The sequence below is a fragment of the Vigna angularis genome, chromosome 8, assembly GCF_016808095.1.
Source record: "Vigna angularis cultivar LongXiaoDou No.4 chromosome 8, ASM1680809v1, whole genome shotgun sequence".
Lineage (NCBI taxonomy): Eukaryota > Viridiplantae > Streptophyta > Magnoliopsida > Fabales > Fabaceae > Vigna > Vigna angularis.
Window position 1 is genome coordinate 23,823,238 of NC_068977.1, and position 21,612 is coordinate 23,844,849.

The following is a 21,612-nucleotide window of genomic DNA, read 5'->3' on the forward strand; positions in this document are numbered from 1 at the left end:
AGTGCTTACCTTGAATGCTTCATTTTAGGAAGATAAAAGAAAGGGTTGAAACCAACACCTTGAGTGCGTCGAAATACTGAGTGATTGTGGTAGAAGTGGGGTGGGAACCAAATCAAAGATGAAGGCGCGGTCCAAAGCAGAGCTGAACTTGCCGATTAGAAGACCCACCTAAAAGTAAAATCGGAGGTGGTAGTTAGTTAGATAGATATTTAGGAGAGTGAGAGTGTGACAAAGATGGCATTGGAGAATGTGCCTCCGATGGAAGTGCGGATTGGTTGAGGCGATCCTCCGCCAATTTGAGTCGGGTTTCTTCTCCGATCACTACTTTCGCCATTGCTGATCATTCAATTGTTACTGTCACTAACAAGTCCAATACTACATAAATCTGAAACACGTGAATCACCAGTTTTATGCTTCAAATTCCGGTCACTTCAATCCTTGAACCCTAATCGGGTTGCCTTGTTTATGCAAGTTCAGACAATGTTTTCCCCTTTTGGTAAACCCTCCAATCAATTTCTGACGTCATCTATTTAACATCTCCAGATTTTAAGAACCACTTTACATTACGATAAATACAATTTTTAATATATAAATTATATTTTTAAATTGGTGTTGTGAATTGTTGGATGGGTTTCTTATCTGGAGCAGGATTTAGGGTTGTTGTATTAGTTCTGTCACGGTTGGAGGCGGCTTGCGTTGGTGGCAGTGGCTTGTGCGAGAACGAAGTTGAAAGGGAAGGTCGCGGTGGTGGAGGAGAGGAGGAGAAGAGGGTGGTGAATGGAGGACACTTTCAATCTCAGAAATGTGGCACAACGTGAGAAATGTGGCAAAAGGTTACTCTGTCAAAAAAAAAAGAAAGAAAATGACATGTCACATCACCGTTAGTGTGAGATTCTTATTGCCCAGCAACGTGGCAGAGAGTGCAGAGCGCAGCTGGACATCGTCGTTTGCCACATCTACTAAAACTTAACGTCGTCCATTTTTAAGGACTAATATTAATAGTTTCAAAACTACGAGAACTAAAAACCATCAAAGTTTCGAGTAGGGACTAAAACCAAAATCGTGTGATACTTAAGGGACAAAAAACATATTTAACCCAAAGAAAATTAACTACTCACACATATCTATACCCCGAAATTCAGAAGAAGAAAAAAAACGTAGGTAAAGAGCTAGTGAGAACAACGTGAATGAAGACGCAATGAACACAGAGGGAAACAAAGAGTGGCGTGTGAGAAGAGTGTTAGAGAGTGAGTGTGTGTATATTTCTCAGTCTTTCCTTTCCTTTTCAGCAGAAGAAGGTCTCACAACTCCGACCACGATGATAACTGCACGCTATCTTTTAATGTCAAATTCAATTAAACCCTAAATCCTCAAATTCATATTTCAATATGTGAAATTGATTGAAGTTTGCACGAACCCTACAAGAATCCCACAATGTCAGAACAAACTTCTCCCAATCTCTAATTCGACAAAATTCAATTTCAGTCTCAATCCCAATATTTCATTCCTACTTTTCTTTTCTTTGTATTTAAAAAAATACAATTATTCACGTCAATTAAGGTGCCTCTACTTCAGTCAGTCACGTCAACTAAGAAACGGACTCCAGCGCACCACGTCAACTACACACAAACGTCGTTGGGTCCAATTGTTGCAATTTTCACAAAATTAGAACTCAATTGAGAAATCGAAAAAAAAAACACGACGAAATTGAGATTCTCCTAAAAATATTAATCTCCTGAATTATTAAACCTATTTAAATATTTTAAAAAAGAGTAAAACTAGTAATTTATAAGTTATTATGCATGATAGTAATTATTTTAACTACATATTATATATATATATATATATATATAATACAATTCAGTTTCTAATTTTTTTAATATAAATTTCATTTAAAATTCGAATATCAACAAAAAAAAATTATTTGTAAATAATTTATATCGTAAATCAACTTTATAAATATCAGATGAATTAAAGTAATATAACTTTGAAAAAAAAATATTGCAAAGAAGTGAAAATATTGAAAAACATAAACAAGCGAGAAAATAAATAAACTAGTAAGATATAAATGTCAGAAAGTAAATGCAAGATAATAAATTATTTCAAACAAAAACAATCAATCAAAATGGTGAACCAAATTAAAATAGTACAATAAACACTTAGTTTTTCCACAGTCATATTTGCTTAATTTTTTAATATTAATTATTTTTAATCTCTATGTTCTTGCCTAATAAATGGTTAAGGTGGGCCGCTCAGCATTACCTTCTATCTGTTTTAGTTGGTATGCTTTATTTTTAAATGAATTAGTTTATATGATAATTTTATAAAATTTTAAATGTTTTACTGAATAAGAATTAATAAGTATTTCATAAAAGTCATTGTAATTGAATATATATATATATATATATATATATATATATATAAAAGTTAATGTGATTTTTGTTGTGGTTTTACAGTATAAGAGGCAAAAGAATAAAAGGAAAACTGATAATTTTATTGAGCATAAACAATAAATATTTATACTACATCATTTGTAACCAACTTTGGAAAAATATCTCCTAAATTAATTAATTAAATAATGCATAAAATCTTCCTAAAATTAAGATAGAAATACATTTTTATTTAACTCCTTCAATCAAATGTTGTTTGAGTCACAAAATCCCAACAATCTCCTCCTTGACTCAAAGTCAGCATATACTAAGTTTTTTCGTCCTTGACCGTATCATCTAAAGTTTTTTCACTTTTGGAAGTCCTAATCATAATTTCTTGCTTAGCCTTCACGTCTTTGCAAATTTCTCATCTATTTGTAATTGATCTTTTGGCTTTTCCGCATTTTCAGCTTCTACTTTGGAAGAGTTGTCTTAGGATGCTTTTCTTCCTCTAATTTTTCTGGTTTAATTTGACTTTCACCAACTTTAACACCCATTATACGGGTGATTTCTCTTCTATTTTGGGAAGCCCTTGTACCTGCATATTGTCTTCAACCTTGTGCATAACAAATTGCTCTTCATCAATCAAATTCAAAGCAAAGCTCTTGCCTTTCATTCTCTTGTTTTTCATAATTTTAGCTATCACTCCAAGGAAGTCAATGTGGCTTCATATCCCGTAAGATCCTTTTTGCTATTGATACCAAATGTTGTGTAGGTTTAATATACACGCATATCCATATGTCACCCCATTAGTAAGATATTGTCCGCTTTGGGCTAAGCCCTCACGAATTTGCTTTTGGTACCGTTCCAAAAGGTCTCTTACTAAGGGATGTATCTTATGTGTATATAAACCCATGTGTATTCCATATTTTATGTGATGTGGGACTTTGTTTGTACCCAATATCCTCCCCTCAAACAAAGGGTTATGGTTCATCTACCTCTCCTATAAGGGAAGTTTTTTTGTTTTTTTCTTTTTTATGTTTTGTTTTTTTTTTGGTCACTAGACCTGAACCATGGACTCTGATACCAATTGTTGTGGTTTTACAGTATAAGAGACAAAAGAATAAAAGAAAAACTGATAATTTTATTGAGCATAAACAATAAATATTTATACTACATCGTTTGTAATCAACTTTGGAAAAATATCTCCTAAATTAATTAATTAAATAATAAATAAAATCTTCCTAAAAATAACATAGAAATATATTTTTATTTAAGTGATTTGACTCCTTTAATCAAATGTTATTTGAGTGACAAAATCCCAACAATTTTCATATATTTATTCCTGTATTCTCATTTTGTTGAGGAGTTTCCTTCGATTTTCCTTTCATTTAGAAAATTTTACTTCCAAACTTTTTTCCTTACATGACTTTGACTTGGAACAGTGAACAAAGACAGGGCTTAGAAATTAAGCCTCCTTCTATTATGCCGACTACTTAAATCCTGTTGCTGAGCAAATAATAACTTTAATGCTGATGTTTCATCTTTTATTCATACCAAGGTTTAGAGCATAGCAGAAATTTCATGTCAGGAATGAGCAGTTACTTTCTCAAAATATTGTTTGCAGTGTTTGTGTGCATTCTGCATACCAAACTATTCGTTCTTGGATTCAACTCTCTATCACAGAGTTCACAAGTTAAATGCTTACAGAGGGAAAGACAAACACTCCTCAATTTCAAACAAAGTGTTCGAGATTACTATGGCTTGCTGTCCACGTGGAGGGACGATCAAAATGACACAGATTGTTGCACATGGAAAGGTATTGAATGCAACAATGAAACTGGTCACGTAGAAATGCTTGATCTTCGTGGTTCAGAATCGCATTATTTGTCAGGTTCAATTGATATCGATTCATTGGTTGGCTTGCATAAATTGGAATATTTGGATCTCAGCTTTAATGATCGTTCCATTGAAGGTCAAATTCCACCATCCATCGGCTCCTTTCAAAGCTTAAGATATCTCAATCTGTCACAAACAAGTTTCTCAGGGACAATTCCCTATGAACTGGGAAATCTGTCAAAATTAGAGTATCTTGATCTTAAAACAACTGATCTTGACGGAGAAGTTCCTTCTCAACTAGGGAAGCTTTCAAGTCTGAAATATCTTGATCTAAGTGAAAATGATGATATGTATGGAGAGATCCCTTCTCAACTTTCAAGTTTGTCACATTTGAGATATCTCGATCTTTCAAGAAATAATCTTTCTGGAGCAATTCCTTCTCAACTTGGAAGTCTGTCACATTTGAGGTATCTTGATCTGTCAGGAAATTCGCTTTCCGGAGCACTCCCGTTTCAGGTCGGAAATCTTCCTCTCTTGCATTCTCTTATACTTGATGGAAGTTATGGTCTTAAAATAAAAGATGAAAATTGGATATCTTCTCTCTCTTCGTTAACAACTCTCAGTCTCCATTCCTTTCCTTATCTTGGCATCTCTAAGACCTGGCTTCAAATTATCAGTGAGCATCTTCCAAACTTAAGAGAGTTACGTCTAGACAATTGTGCACTTTCAGATGGTGAAATTTCAATTTTGTTTCCTTCTCATTCCAACATTTCCACTTCACTTTCCATCCTCGATCTCTCTTCTAATAAGTTAACGTCATTAACATTTCAATTGTTGTCCAACTATAGTCCTAATCTCCAAGAGCTTTATCTTTCTGGTAATAACATTGTTCTGTCGTCTCCTCACTATCTAAACTTTCCTTCTCTTGTGATCCTTGATCTCTCTTATAATAATCTGACTCAGACATCAATATTTCAAGAAAATCTCAACTTCAGCACCAAACTGCAAGCACTTAAGTTGACTGAATGCGGCCTCACTGATAAAAGCTTTCTTATGTCATCTGCTTACGTTAAAAATTCTCATTCTCTTCTCACCCTTGATCTCTCGGATAATTTATTGAAATCATCCGTTGTATTTCATTGGCTTTTCAACTTCACCATCAATCTTGAAATCCTTTCCCTTTATAATAACTTGATAGAAGGTCCCATCCCAGATGCATTTGGGAAAGTAATGAACTCTCTTGAAGTTCTCATACTGGACACCAACAAACTGAAAGGCGAGATTCCAGCTTCCCTTGGGAACATATGCACATTAAAGACATTATACCTCAACAGTAACAGTTTGAGTGGGAAAATTTCTAGCTTCATTCAGAATTCCTCAAGGTGCAACAACCCTGCACTTGAGACGCTAGATTTATCTAATAACTCGATAATTGGAAAAGTACCAGAAAGCATTGGGTTGCTTCATCAGTTGCAGTCTCTTCATCTTGAGGAAAATTATTTGGAGGGCGATATCAATGAATTGCATCTCACAAATTTGTCCCAATTGTTAGACCTAGACTTATCAGACAACTCATTGTCATTGACGTTCGGTACAACGTGGTTTCCACCTTTCCAATTATTTAACATGGGACTGGCTTCATGCAAGTTGGGTCCTAGCTTCCCAAGCTGGCTCCAAACTCAAAGTCAACTAAGCTTCCTTGATATTTCTGATGCGGGGATTGATGACTTTGTACCAGATTGGTTTTGGAACAAGTTACAGTTTATAGAAGAATTGAATATGTCTTACAACAGTCTCAAAGGTTCGATTCCAAATTTAACGATGAAGTTTCTCAGGGATGGTCTAAGTGCAATAATTCTAAATTCAAATAAACTTGAAGGTGTAATTCCTACTTTTTTATCACACGCTCGATACTTGGATTTGTCAGGAAATAAGTTTTCAGATTTAAATACATTATTGTGCAGAAATAGAGTAACAAAAGGTATGAATACTTTGGATTTATCAAATAATCAAATAACGGGACAGCTGCCTGAGTGTTGGGAACATCTAAGTTCACTAGCATTTCTTGATCTAAGAAATAATAAATTATCTGGAAAGATTCCACAGTCCATGGGTACTCTCGTTAACTTGCAGGCTTTGGTCCTACGAAACAACGATTTTATTGGAGAAGTACCACCCACATTGAAGAACTGTTCAAACTTAGCTTTATTAGACGTGAGTAAAAATTTGTTGTCTGGTCCAGTACCTTCTTGGATCGGGGAAAATATGCAACAATTGAAAATCCTGAGCTTGCGAGTAAATAACTTCTTTGGAAGTGTTCCTGTACAACTCTGCTATTTGAGTCAAATTCAAGTCTTTGACCTCTCAAAGAATAACTTGTCAGGTGAAATACCAACATGTTTCAGAAATTTTACCACATTCATGGAAAGGATCGTAATCCCGAGGGAAATTGTAAGGAAACGAAAAATTTCAACTCAAGAAATTTATGCAGATATTTATGACTCTTACTTGTTATTGTCGTGGAAAAATCAGGATCGTGAGTTTTGGAATCCAGAGAATCTTCTTAAGAGCATTGACCTCTCGAGTAACAGTTTAACAGGTGAAGTACCCAAAGAGATTGGCTATTTACTTGGATTGATTTCTTTGAATTTATCAAGAAACAACTTTCATGGGGAAATTCCTTATGAGATTGGGAATTTAAATTTGCTAGAGTTTCTGGACTTATCAAGAAATAATTTGTCAGGCAGTATTCCTTCCACTCTTTCCAACATTGATCGTCTTGGTGTGTTAGACTTATCAAACAATAATCTGAGTGGAAGAATCCCTTGGGGAAGACAGTTGCAAACCTTTGATGGCTCTAGTTTTGAAGGAAATGTTGATCTTTGTGGTGAGCAACTCAATAAAAGTTGTCCTGGAGACAAGACACAAGAACCTAAAGAACCAGCCACTGGTGGTGAAGAAGACAATTCAATTTTCTATGGAGGATTTTATATGAACTTGGGAGTAGGATTCTTTGTAGGCTTTTGGGGCTTGTTAGGGTCAATACTAATTTGGCAACCCTGGAGAATTTCTTATATGAGATTCTTGAACAGACTCACAGACTACATTCTTGTAATGGTTGAACTGAACATTAACAAGTACCATAGGCAGCTCAAAGGATAAAAGGTACGTTATTCCATTAAATTCTTTCTTTGAACTTGCTAGTGATTATTTCTCTGTTTATGTAGAATGTACTTTTTTTAGATAATAAGATTTTTTATCTACATACTAATCAAGTTGTTAGACTTATTAATTTTATTCTTTCTATTTCTGATTAGCATCGTTTTACTTCATTATATCTCATTACTTCTGTGTGTGTCTCTCTCACTCACAAATCGGTCTTCATTAATTTAAAGTTTAAACATTGAATTTGTCCAAATCTATTTTTCTTTTTAATTAGTTAGTGCCCTACTTATAGTAGTTTTCCAGAAAATCATTATTTTTACTTGCATTAAATGATAAATTATAGATAGCGCGTTCTGGTTAGATAAGTTTTCTAGTTCTGGGACAACTTCTATGATGTTTAAACCTCTTAATTAAGTCTCAAAATTTTCATCATCGTGACTACATTAATGTATGTATTGTGAATTGTATCACAGAATTTGCAGTATATGGAAGATGATGAAAGCTGCATGAATTACTGGAGTTGTATTGAGATTCACAATGTAATGCAAAATCAGTGTTTCAAAAACCAAATTTATTTCATTATCTTCGATTAATGTAAGCGTAACTTTTCTTATTTCTTCTTATAATGTGAACGTTTTGCAAATTGACTACCAACGTTTTGCAAATTTTCCATGTAAGTGTCAGCATTGATGGAAACAAAAACAAGTTTGGTTGCAATAATGAATGAGAGAGTTTTATGGTTCATTCATACTTCACACTGTAGTCCTTCTTCTTGGTTCAAACAAAGATGTTTCATTTTAAAAGATATCTTTGAACACTAAAATAATATTATTACTACTTCATGTTAACACATTAAACTTTAACTGATTCGGTGCATCGATTGTTCTTAAATTGTCCGATAATACTTTTTGAGTCTATCCCCTTAACAGAATATTTGTAAATAAGATTGGTTTCCTCTTTTAGTTAAGTGAGAGAATTGTTTTTTTTTTTTAAGTTTTCTTGTGAATTAACGAGAGTCTATAGATAGATAGATAGATATATAGAGATGAAGAATTGAACCTCTAATGCCAACAAATGAGAAATCTCATAGGACCGTTTCGATATTAAGTTTGAGAAAGGATATTGATGCCACAAATGAGAAGATGAGTTATAAGTTATGGGGTTGATTTCCCCCTGATAAGATCAGAATTAGCATTCTTATAACAATTCCAATTACCAAAACAGAAAGAAAACTTGTAAGCATGAAGGGCAGAATTCAACTAATCATTTCTATGATTGATGATTTGGTTTTATATTCTTTTTGTATTTATCAAGACCAATGAATAGTCTTACAGAGATTGAGAGTTTTATTAGGAATTTTATAGACCGTTGACACGTCTATAAGATGCATGGTTACTCCAAATTAGATTAAGTTGAGTAATCCTAAGGAGAAAGGGGCTCGATGTTATTAGTTTCATTGATCAAAATAAACTTGTCATGTTGAGATTGGATGGGGAGATTCAATTCATCCCTTGAGTGTAGGAGGCAGAGTCTTAGCAGAAGGAACAGAAGAAACAGAAGGAGGAGAAAATTTTGTTTTACATTGTAAACTCAATACTGCATATCCTACATCCAACAACTCATGAAGCTTTCATCTCAGATTGAAATTTGAAGCTAATCCTCCAAAACTGCAAATTTTTTGGGATAATTTAGATAAAATATTTTACTTGCAATGTATCAAAATTAGAGACTGAATTATTGTAATAAACTAAATAAAACTGAAAAAATAGGTAATCATTACACTTAAAAATTGTGCATAACTGTGAGTACACTTTTAAGAGGTTTAAACATAAGATAAGTCATCTAGAAAGGAGACAATTTCTCTACACAGAACATGCCCTTTGTACATTCTTTACAGCAAGAAAAGAATAATCAGCTTTTGGAAAAGAAACTACAAAGTAAAGCCACGGAAGAGAAGAATTGGATTTATTGCTTAATGTTTAAATTGATGAAAGCAATGAGTAAATTCTAAAAATTCGGTTCATGCCAAGATGTTCATTTTTGTATTGAAAAAGACATTCTCCCTTTCCATGGCAAAAGAAGACATTGATTTATTTAACTAATAAAGAAGAGAAATAAACATTTCAAGTTAAAACAGAGAAGTTATTGGAATAACATACCTGTTATCTTTTGAGCCACTTGTTGCAGTTGGCTACGTTCAATTCAACCCCTACAAGTATATAGTCTGTCAGTCTGTTTAAGACTCTCACATAAGCAATTCTCCATGGTTGCCAAAGTAGCATTGTCCCTAATAAGCTCCAAAAGCCTATGAAGAATCCTATTCCCAAACTCATGTATAATGCTCCATAGAAAATTGAATTTTCATCGTCTTCATCATCAACTTCTGCTCCTTGAGGCAGTGCTGTTGTATTATCTCCAGGGCAACTTTTGTTTAGTTGCTCACCACAAAGACCAAGATTTCCTCCAAAACTAGAGCCATCAAATGTTTGCAACTGTCTTCCCCAAGGGATTCTTCCATTCAGATCATTGTTTGATAAATTCAACACAGCAAGACGATCAATTTTGTCCATAGAAGAAGGAATTTTTCCATGCAAATGATTCCTTGATAAGTCAAGAAATTCTAGTGAATTTAAATTCCCAATGTCAAAAGGAATTTCCCCATCTAGGTTATTTCTTGATATGTTCAAAGAAACCAATCCAAGTAACTCTGTAACCTCTTTTGGTATTTCACCTGATAAATCATTACTCGAGAGATCAATGCTCTTCAAAAGATACTCGGGATTTAGAAACAAGCGTTCATTACCTTTCCACATCAATAACACATTAGAGTCATAAGTACCTTCTATAATTTCAGCTCTGTTTACTACTGTTCTGTCCATCATTGCAGTAAAATTATTCAAGCATGTTGGAATTCCTTCTGACAAGTTATTCCTTGAAAGATCAAAAACAAGAATTTTCCTCAACTGACAGAGATGTACTGGAACACTTCCAAAGAAGCGATTCGATCGCAAACTTAAGATTTTCAAGTGTTGTAAACTGTCTCCGATCCATGAAGGTATTAGACCATGAAACAAGTTTTCGCTCAAGTCTAATGTCTCTAAATCAGTGTAACTTTTCAATGTGAGTGGTAGCTCCCCAGTTAAACTGTTGTTTCGTAAGAGCAAAGCTCCCAAATTAACAAGATCACCCATTGACTTTGGAATCTTCCCAGACAAATTATTATTGCTTAGATCAAGAAATTCCAGAGAACTTAGACGTTCCCAGCAGTCCGGCAATTGTCCCATTATTTGATTCTTTGATAAATCCAGTATGTTGATGTTTGCAGTTGCTCCTTTTCCACATACAAATCCATCCAAATCTGAAATCATATTTTGGGAAAGATCCAAGGAGCCAACTTGTGAAAAAAAAGTAGGAACTCCACCTTCAAGTTGATTAGAATTTAGAATTACTGTATTTCTGTCTGCCTTGGTAAGCTTGATTGATAAATTTGGGATTATACCTTTGAGACTGTTGTAAGATATGTTCAAAGTACTTATAGATTGTAACTTGTTCCAAAACCAAACTGGTACATAGTCATCAATCTCAGCATCAGAAATATCTAGAAAGCTTAAGGAAGTTTGATTCAGGAGCCAATTTGGAAAACTAGGACCCAACTTGCAAGAAGCAAGTTCCAAATTAAATAATTGGAAAGGTGGAATCCAGGTTGTAGAGAACTTTAGCGACAATGAGTTGTGTGATAAGTCTAAATCCATCAATTTGGACAAATTTGTAAAATAAAATTCATATATATCACCCTCGAAGTTATTCTCCCGCAGGTGAAGAATCTCCAACTCATACAGCAGCCCAATGCTTTCTGGTATTTCTCCAGTTAACCTATTACTGGAGACATCTAATAGCCTCAAATATGACAACATTGAAGAGTTTCTAATGAGGCCAGAAATTTTCCCATTCAAGTTGTTACTTCTAAGGTGTAACTCTTGTAGTGTGTATATATTTCCTAGGGATGCTGGGATCTGACCATGCAGTTTGTTGTAGGAAAGGGAAACAACTTCAAGAGAGTTCATTGCTTTCCCAAATCCATCTGGAATGGGACCTTCTAACAAATTACCGTTAAGGGAAAGTGCATGAAGATTGGTGGTGAAGTTGGAAATCAAGTGAAATATGGTAGTAGATTTCAATGCATTAAAGGAGAGATCAAGGGTGACAAGAGAAGTTGAAGACTTGCCTATGGAAGCAGATGGAACAAGAAAATTTTCATCAGCAAGATTGCATTGTACCAGATAAAGTTCTTGTAGTGTGGAGCTGAAGTTGAAATTTCCTAGAATCGTTGATGATATGAGGTTATTGACAGAGAGATCAAGGACCACAAGAGAAGGAAAGTTCAGATAATAAGGAAAGGAGAAAACATTATTCTCACGAAAATAAAGCTCTTGAAGATTATGGCTATGGTTGACCAACAATTGAATTGTTGATGACGTCAACATATTACCAGAGAGATCAAGGATGGAAAGAGAAGTGGAAAGGTTGGTATGAGAAGGAAACAAAGATGAAACATTGTTATCTAAAAGATTACATCGGACTAGACTCAACTCTCTCAAGTTTGTAATAAGCTCACTGATCATTTGTAGCCAGTGACGAGAGTAAGCAAGATTAGTCAATGAATCCAAACCAAGAGTTGTTAATGAAGAGAGAGAAGATAGCCATTTTGCACCATTAACTGTTAGATCAAAATTGCCACCGAGTCTAAGAGAATGCAAGAGAGGAAGATTTCCAACCTTGAAAGGGATTGATCCAGACAGTAATGTAAACCCAAAATTAAGATACTTCAACTGTGAGAGGTTTCCTAGCTGATAAGGAATTTCTCCTTCAAGATAATAATTGTCACTTAGATCTAAATATTGTAAACTTGCAAGTTTCCTTAGTTGAGAAGGGATTGGTCCATTGAGAGAATTTCCTTTCAGATCAAGATACTGCAACTTTGACAGATTTCCCAGTTCATAAGGAATCCTCCCATAAAAATTCACATTTGATAGATTGAGATATCTTAATTTTTTGAAGGAGCCCATGTGCTGAGGAAGATGCGTTCTACTATAATCAAAATTATTGCTAAGATCCAAATATTCCATGTTTGTTAAGTCAATCAATGAAGTAAGACTGATTGAACCTGTCAAAAAATGAATTTTGGAACCACGAAGATCGAGAATCCGTACGTCACCTGTTTCATTGTTGCATTGAATGCCTCTCCATTTGCAGCAGTCTCTGTTACTGTCATCATCCCTCCATGTGGACAGCATGCCAGAACGATCTGTGAGACCTTGTTTGAAGTTGAGAAGTGACTCTCTCTCCCTCTCTATGCACTTCACATGTGATGACGACATGAATGCATGAATGCGCACTTGAGTATGTAAAACGAGCATTGATAATGCAAACAATACTTTTAGTAAGAAAGACGCCATTACAGTTTTCCAGATATGAACTTTCTTCTACGCTGTGAACTTTGATAAGTGAAAGAACAAAAGCACTATAAATGATGATTTGTAATGTGATGACTATCCAGCAATTTAACAGTCTGTACACAATTGTTCGTAAGACTTCATTTCCGTCTTTGTTGACTACTCCAAGTCAAATAAGGAAGAATGTTTCTAAACGTAAAACTAACTAAATGGAAATAAAATGAAAGGAAACTATAACTTTTATATATATATATATATAAACTTGATATGTTTGATTAATTCTGATGCTAGACATGTGATATTTATACTGATATTAATCCTACATTATTGATTTGACATGATAATTTTTATTAATGATTTAAACACAATTACAAAAAATATTAAATTATTAAAAATTGACAAATTAAAATAAACATAAAAAAATCAAAATAAAATAGACAAAAATAAAAACTAAAATTATATATATATATATATATATTATATTTAGAAAGTCTAGGTGAGTTATAATATCAAGATTCAACATAATCAGGTCCAGTTTCAAGGCTAAAATAATTTATAGAAGTATTTAGATATTGATGGATATATATTTGATCTGAATGATTTGATATTCACGAATACTCCGTTTTATTAAAATATTTTAAATGTTTTAAGTGACCATTTTAATGCATTGAAAAAGCAAAGCATAAACAACAAAAGCACCTAAACTCCTTTTAAATTATTATGATTAGAGACGAGAACTAACAGATTGTATGCTAGAACTAGTATTCCACGGCAGATATTTTTTGTAAATGTTATTTTTACGTTTTCCAAATTTTATTTTTGTACGCAATTGTTATTTTTATTTCTTTACAGTCACAAACTTAGTTAGTTTGTGGCTGTTTCCTTTGCAAAACCCTATTTGAAAGTTTGGATAAAGAGAATACTTACACAATCAGAAATAAAGAGCTTCGTGGACAACTTCGTATACTAATGGGATATTAATCAAGGCTGACAATAGAAGTTTTATTCACTTATAATGTAAATCTGGTTATTTCTACGCTTAATTACTAATTTAATTTTTATTTTGGTTGAAAATTTTCAACTCGATGTTCTTAATTTTTTGTTTGAATTGGGTTTCAATTTTTAAAAAAAGTATTGTATCTCAATTTTTGAAAGAGTGTTTTAATTAAGGGTGATTTTTCCCCAACCTCCTTTACCACCATCTTGTCACGATAAATGAAAGTTAGTCCGTTTACAATCATCAGACTCTTACCCATTCTTCTCACACTACAAAGAGTTATTAGAAAGAATGGTAAGATATCATTTTCCTTATAATGTTAATATTGTCATTATACATATTAGATGTTATTTTAAATAATAATGTTTTTTTCTTATGTTACAAGTTATCCTTGGTTGAGGAGAAACCAATTCACTCCAAAAAGTCGTTAGGATATCCTTGCTACAACAATTGGACGACCGGAGCATCCTGAAAGAGTGCATATTGTTGGAATCGACGTTGGCATTTGACATTATTTTGGGAGCTCCTCGAATGCGAGGACTTTACCACTCTCACATTGTTTGACTATGAAGAAAGGCTGTCGTAGGAGATCACTAAGAAGGTTAGGGCGTAGATATATGATGAAGTCATTTTTAAGTGACTGAAAGGGTATACGTCAGTTCCAACAACAATTTGATAGTTATAGCATCCGTCTGCAAGCATCTCCTCCAAGAGAACATGTTGTTTTTCACATAAGTAAAATTAATAATAATTTTATGCAAACTTATGAAATTCATTATGTTTTCTTTATATAAGCTAACATTGGGTGTAACAGGTAGAAACGGTAAAGGTAGTTATTCAACTTCAGTCGTCCCAAGGGACGCATGGACTACACTCGTCCATGTCAGCTATATGTTTTGGAAGGTACCGGGAAGACACTAGTGGCTTATGGAAAAGTGTTTGAGGCAGTCATTATTGTACATGGCATGGAGATATCGGATGATGAGTCAAGGTCACGGTAGTTCTTGTGCCTATACATGAGATATTTACTGTGGCATAAGGATTTCAATCTTTTGTCGCTTGACTTAGACTATTGGTGGGTTCTATTTCTGACCCCCCCCCCCCCCCCCCCCCCCCCCCCCCCCTCCCCCCCCCCCCCACGGTATGGACTCTCATTAAACACTTCTCAATTTTGAGCTTTACATGTTATTGATGTTTAGACTTAAATATTTTTCCATGTTACAAGAGACGCTTGAAAAGGAAATTCCTACACACAAGAAGGTTCATTTATCTGAGGACGACCCTTTTGGTGCATTACACCAACTTATTAACATCATTGTAGACGAGTCAATGACGACTACGTGGGATCTACTGTATTTGATAGACACTCTGACATCCCATTGTATTTGCATTGAGGAAATACGAATTGAATATTACCCTGATTTAGTTGTGGATGATGTAAGTTTAGGAACCATTCTTTATATAAAATTGATTTATGTAGGTACTTATATGAAATAATATTTTTGTTTTTATGTATATGTTTGGTGTCAGTAACAATTTGGGGTTCAATGATGTTTATGGATTCATTGACCCCCAACTCACTCATGAAGGCAATAAATTTGGTGACATCCAACAATACATCACCAACTACTTTGGACGGGGCAAGAAGATATATTGTGTCCTTTATTTTGTTGGGTAAGTGTAGTTTGTTAACTTGAAAGTTTCATTTGTGATTTTAAGACTTAACAATTTAGTTATTATCTATTTCCAACGACATTGGCAGCTACTTGTGGTTTCTCTACCGGATAACGTTGTTGCATGGTTTTGCTCATTACATAAGTCTCCTTTCAAAATCTCAATTAAGTAGTAGATTGGTAAGAACCTTAATGTTATGAACTTTATTTGTTATATAAGTGTATCCTAAAACATTCTTTTTTTCATAATTCATTTGCAGTGCATATGATGTTAGGGAAATCAAGTGCTAATGTTAAACAGCTTGGACAGTTGGCCCTCAAGGTTCGATACTTTGGCCATACTTTCTTATAATTTTTTGTCCAGCTATGTTTACTAATTAATTGTTATTGTCATGATAGATTGTAGTTTAATAGACAAACCGACTTATATGAGCGCGATTACTATATAATGAATTGGATGACGACAACTATTTGTGCCTATATTACAAGTGGCTGAGAAACGATAATATTTTCATTTAGTAAAAGAAACTTGTACATCGTTTGAAAATCATATATACTAATTGAATTCATTGTGTTATATGCAAAGATTCAAGACTCTTGTTCCACTTTCCAACATGTCCATTAATTTCATAAGGAAGACCCTTGAAAAATATATCATATATTTGTACAATAGTATGTAGTTGTTAGGTTATAATATTATATATTAGAATATGGGAAAATTGACTTTCTATATATATGGTTATAACTCTTTACTTTATTGAAAAATATATTTTAGTATGTATTTGTGATGTACGTATTTTATATATTATGCAGGTGTTTATGTGATTTTTGTGATGTAGGATGTCACAAAAACAAAACCACATCTAAAAAAGAGAATAGATCTTAGACAACGATTATAGTAAAAATCGATGCAGAAAATGGTATATGGCATCGATTTTAGCTCAAACCAAGGCCATAAACCTTTACATTAAACAAATATTTTAAATTAAATTGGACATATGGCAGCGCATCTAGGAACCAAAGTAGAATAGGGTCTATAGTAGTAGTTGTTGTTGAAATCGCTAGCATAAACCCAAAATTATTTCATTTTTTTTAATTTTTTTCTCTTTACTGCTTCGATTTTCTTATAACCGAAGGAGAATCTTCAACTTTTGGCTTTGATTTTGAATGAAGGCTAAAAGCCTTCTTTTTTTTATTTCGCCTTAATATGCTTCAGTTCTAAAATCGTTGCCATAAGTCCAAAATAACCATTGTCGTTTCGCTGCATAGGGCTCGTGTCTTGCTTACCTTATCGGGATGGGAATGTGACTCATTGTTTGCTACCGAGTTATCTTGTCGACCTTGGGATACAATACATATGTCTTAAACAAATTCGAGACATGACTCACTGTTTGTCACATTAGGAAAAAATCAATGGCAATGACCAATGAGGATTAAATACATGACTTTCTAAAAGAAGAGAGACAAAAATTAATCAAATTTTGAAAAAGAGATGAAAACTAAAAAGAGGTGATAATTTAAGGACCAACAACATATTTAAGCCAAATTAAAATCATTCCAAATTTCAAAAATTATGAAAGCATATCTAAATTTATTTTGCAAGTTTGGCCGAAGTAAATATAATTTATGACATCAATAAAAAAAATTATTTTCAAATAAACTTAGTCATAGTTATGAATTTTATATCCAAAATTCATCAATTTATTTATTATTACATGAATAATTATTAAACTAAAAATAACACTGAAAATATGCAAAACATATCTATTTAGAAAAAATCTAAACAAACACATACAGTAAATTAGTTATATTAGTTTTTAATAATAAAAGTTAAATTTTCTGAGTATAACAATTTTCTTAAAAAAAACACTAAAAAACATATAAGAGACTTTAAACTATATGTATACAAAATATGAAGACCTATAAAATGACATTTTAGAACGGGTGGTGGTGTAAAAAATACGAAAACTCGATTATTTTAATATTAAATGATTTTATTGTAAATAGTTTTGTTATAAACGAGTTTCATTATTTTAAAACACACCATCTCTCTAGAAATCACTTTTCTAGAGTCTTTTATCTTCTCTCTAAGGGTTCTTGTACCCTATTCATCTGTTTGAAGATTAGAGACCGCTTATGTAATCTTTGCAGTGAGATCTTCAAGTCTATCTAATCAGTATCTTAAATAGAGTAAGTTCATTTGCTACTATTTCTCTACTTTCACATTCTTCAGTGCATGTGAGGTTTCTCTCTATTGAATGTATAATATGATCCTTCCCTTCAGTGCTCTATTGCTCAGTGGTTTTAATGGTATACCTTGATTATGTTTTCGTTGTCTGTAGGTGTTTTTTGGTCTCTTTGAGTTGAGAGAGTAGAGTAGAGTTCTCTAGAGTTGGATTGAGCTCCTAAAAGATTAGGGAAGCTAATGTTTCTTACTAATTGTTAATTTCTATGTATGATTTATGATTACTTGGATGATAATATGATTTAATTGAAATTGTGATATATGTTATAGTATTTATAGCGTTTGCATGATGTTAGTTGATGGTATGTTGATGTAATGTTTGACTTGATGTGATTTTGATGATTATTGAATGTATGAATTGTATGTGATTAATAGGAAAAATTCTGAGATAGGGTTTTGATTTAGAAACCTGATATTTTAGGTTTGAATATATGTTATTTGAGACTTGTTAGAAGTATGAATTAGTTGAAATCTGATCTAGCACTAATGGATAATCCTTGTTAGTGTTTTGGATAGTTTAAAGTGCAAAATTTGAGGTTTGGAGTACTGAGATTTTGAATTAGTAGGTTTGTGCTAAAGGTGATGGTTTTTAATCTATGCTTGAATATATTAGGACTTGTTCAAGTTGTTACGTTGTAGAAACTAGGTGTAGAAGGTCTAAATCCGAGTTTAGGCACTTTTCGTGTTGTCAAATGGTTGAGTGCACATAGTTTTGAGTCTAATGATTAAAGGAGTACTTTGCTTTAATTCTATATGTGATTTTCCATCAATTATAGGGTGTAAGGAATCCATTTGATCATTAGAACAAAGCTCAAGTACATCAAAGGCTAGTTTCGAAGTTTGTTGTTTGTTGTCACAGGGTTTGAGCACCCTCTAATCCCCTTTTTTGCACTAGCTTTAGGCTTGACCGCCCCTGGGCTCCCTTTTTCATTAAGAACTCGCTAGAGGGCTCCTGAGCGCCCTCTAGACACCTATTCTAGTGAGTTTGGAGCTTAGGCGCCCCTTTTTGGGGTTTGAATGTCCCCTAGCCAATTTTTGCATTTTAAGTCTTGGTGTGTCATGTGTTTTCTGATGCACTATTTTTGTTTTCTTGATGAATGTGAAATGGTTTATATGAGTTTTTATATGTTAAATGATATATATATATATATATATATATATATATATATATATGTGTGTGTGATTATGTAGGATATTTAATGATGATGAATAAGTGATTGATAATGTGAGTGATATTGATAATGAAGATGCATAAGTGATTGATAATCTATTTGATGAGAGTGAATCTCAATTTGTCTCTCAAGAAGACATCTTAGTTAAACAAGCCCACTTTGGGGTCTTGTGGACTCTAATATAGAGACTGAATATTGCAGATTCTCATTCATACTACCAAACAAAATAAGCAATCAACCTAAAATTTGCTAAAATTAAAACATCTAAACACTGTAGCATAGTATGATTATTATCTACTTAATAGGAACCTAACTCTAACACATAAAAGGAAAGAGACAACTTTAACACAATATCAAATTCAGAATCACCATGTTAAAAACAATGTTTAGAAACTTAAATGTAATAAAATGCTAAAAACTTAAAAACAATGTTTAGAAATCATAACAAGAAACAAAGATATGAACTCGTAATGTAGAATTAGCAAAATGAAAGTGCTAGAACAGTAAACGCAAATGCAGGAAATGTAAATGGAATTAATGAAAAAATAAGGCTGTAAACTGAATCAAATTTGGAATTCTCATTGCAAGAACATGAAAATGGAAATACAAGATACCAGAGTTTCTCATAATCCCACTACCTGTCACCCAATGGAAATGATCCAAGAACTCCATTGAAGCAAAGATTATATCTACTTCTACGAAAGCTTAAAGTCTAAACGAAATCATGAAACTGAGAAATAGAAAACCTAGTCTAAGTAGTGTCTGACACCCACTACCCGTATTTACACTTTACAAGACTTCCCCTTATATAGGGAAAGTCAGAAACCGAAAAAGAAAGAAAGGGGAAAAGGGGGAGGAATCACAAACTAACTTTGGAAGCTTCTCGAGTTCCTCTTCTCTAACTAACTCTAAACTGCTTTGCTTCCAGCTCAGCACGCTTCATCGGACTGATCATTCTCCTAGCCGATTAGTTTTTGGGCCTACTTCCTTTGGGCCTTGGAGCTTCCGGTTTGACCCATGGAGCTTGCGTCAAAACTTCTCTTCTTCTGTTCTTGAAGAACCCTAGGTTGAGGGATGAGAGAATTTGGGGAAAGAAGCCCTCTCTATTGCATGAATGAAGCATGAAGTAGCAAACCCCCATCTGCTTTGCCTCAACGCAGTATGAAACTACGTTTCATTAAACCACCAAAAGGGCTTCAGTCCATGCCTAAACATTGGCCCAATATCACTCTTATAGAGTTTCCTTTCCTTTCTACTAAAAGATTACTCTCTGTACCATCCCACTTTGCTCTCTGTACCACTACATTTCTTTAAAATTCTAAAACTATCTTTCATATTTTAAAATATCCTACACCTCATCCATTTTCTTCAACGGATGTCAACATCCATTGAAGAAAAAATTCTTCCACGGACGTGCTACATTCGTTAATGGATGTGGCGACATCCGTTGCCTTTTTTTGTTTTTTAGTTTTTAGTTTTTTTTTATTTTTTTTATTTTAAATTAATATATAAATATTATTTAATTATTTTAAAATTATTACTTAATTATTTATAAATTAATTTTATTTTATTTAATAAAATAATTATTATTAATTTTAATTTATGTATTATTTTTTAAATAATAATTCAAAAATTTATTATAAATATATTAAAATGGATGTGGCGACATCCATTACTTTTTTTGTTTTCTAGTTTAATTTTTTTATTTTTTTGTTTTAAATTAATATATAAATATAATTTAATTATTTTAAAATTATTACTTAATTATTTATAAATTATTTTTCTTTTATTTAATAAAATAATTATTATTAATTTTAATTTATGTATTATTATTTAAATAATAATTAAAAAATTTGTTATAAATATATTAAAACGGAACTGGCGACATCCGTTGCCTTTTTTTATTTTTTAGTTTTTAGTTTTTTAATTTTTTATATTTTAAATTAATATATAAATATTATTTAATTTTTTAAAAATTATTATTTAATTATTTATAAATTAATTTTATTTTATTTAATAAAATAATAATTATTATTTTAATTTATATATTATTATTTAAATAATAAATAAAAAACTTTTTAAAAATCTATTAAACGGATGTGGCCACATTCGTTGAAGTTTTTTTTTAAATAAAAATAATAAACTAAAATATAAAATATGTAAATGGATGTTTCGGATGTCAACATCCGTTGAAGGTGAAACGGATGTTGACATCCGTTTATAGAAGGGCAAATAAGGTATGGGGAGGTGCAGGGAGCGGTTGGTGGTGGTGGAGGGAGCAACGCGCAGCGTCATTAAGCTTCAGCCCAAAACGTTGCACTTCCAGCTCCATAATGGACCATCTCAATTCAGCCAAGATATCATTAGCCAGCCATTACCAGCCCAACTCCTATTTTGACCAAATTAAAAGCCTATAAAAGCAAAAAGAAGTTTTTATTTATTTTTCTTAATATTTTTACTAAATGGGAAAATACCTATATATGTAACTGAAAAGGGAAAATTAACATTATTTCTATCAAAAACCTATTTTTATCCTATTTATACTATTTTATCTTAATTCTAGAAAATTAAAAGCTAATGAGGGTGCACACTCATGGCTTGATATCAAAGATGATTTTCCTTTCTTAACTCTGAAGGTTTTGGAAAAGAAAGGTTGATGTTTATAGTGACGCTCATCTTATTAAAGCCTTTATTTAGAA

The 21,612-nt window shown here is 32.7% G+C and overlaps 2 protein-coding genes across 3 annotated transcripts; one reads left to right on the plus strand and one right to left on the minus strand.

Annotated features, from left to right (window-relative positions):
- The first annotated feature begins 3,717 nt into the window (after positions 1-3,717).
- On the plus strand, positions 3,718-8,117 carry LOC108345168 (receptor-like protein EIX2). Of its 2 annotated transcripts, none has more exons than XM_017583751.2 (2): positions 3,718-7,373; positions 7,847-8,117. In XM_017583751.2, exon 1 carries the CDS (start codon positions 3,954-3,956, stop codon positions 7,368-7,370), a length of 3,417 nt encoding a protein of 1,138 aa, XP_017439240.2. In that variant the 5' UTR covers positions 3,718-3,953; the 3' UTR covers positions 7,371-7,373; positions 7,847-8,117. The 2 variants fall into 2 exon arrangements, with proteins under 2 accessions (XP_017439240.2, XP_052723916.1); XM_052867956.1 differs by having other exon boundaries at positions 7,856-8,117.
- A 694-nt stretch (positions 8,118-8,811) lies between these two features.
- Positions 8,812-12,829, minus strand: LOC108343959 (receptor-like protein EIX2). The gene is made up of 2 exons (XM_017582418.2): positions 9,533-12,829; positions 8,812-9,040 (listed from the first exon to the last, which is right to left on the minus strand). Exon 1 carries the CDS (start codon positions 12,827-12,829, stop codon positions 9,536-9,538), a length of 3,294 nt encoding a protein of 1,097 aa, XP_017437907.1. The 3' UTR covers positions 8,812-9,040; positions 9,533-9,535.
- Positions 12,830-21,612: the final 8,783 nt, after the last annotated feature.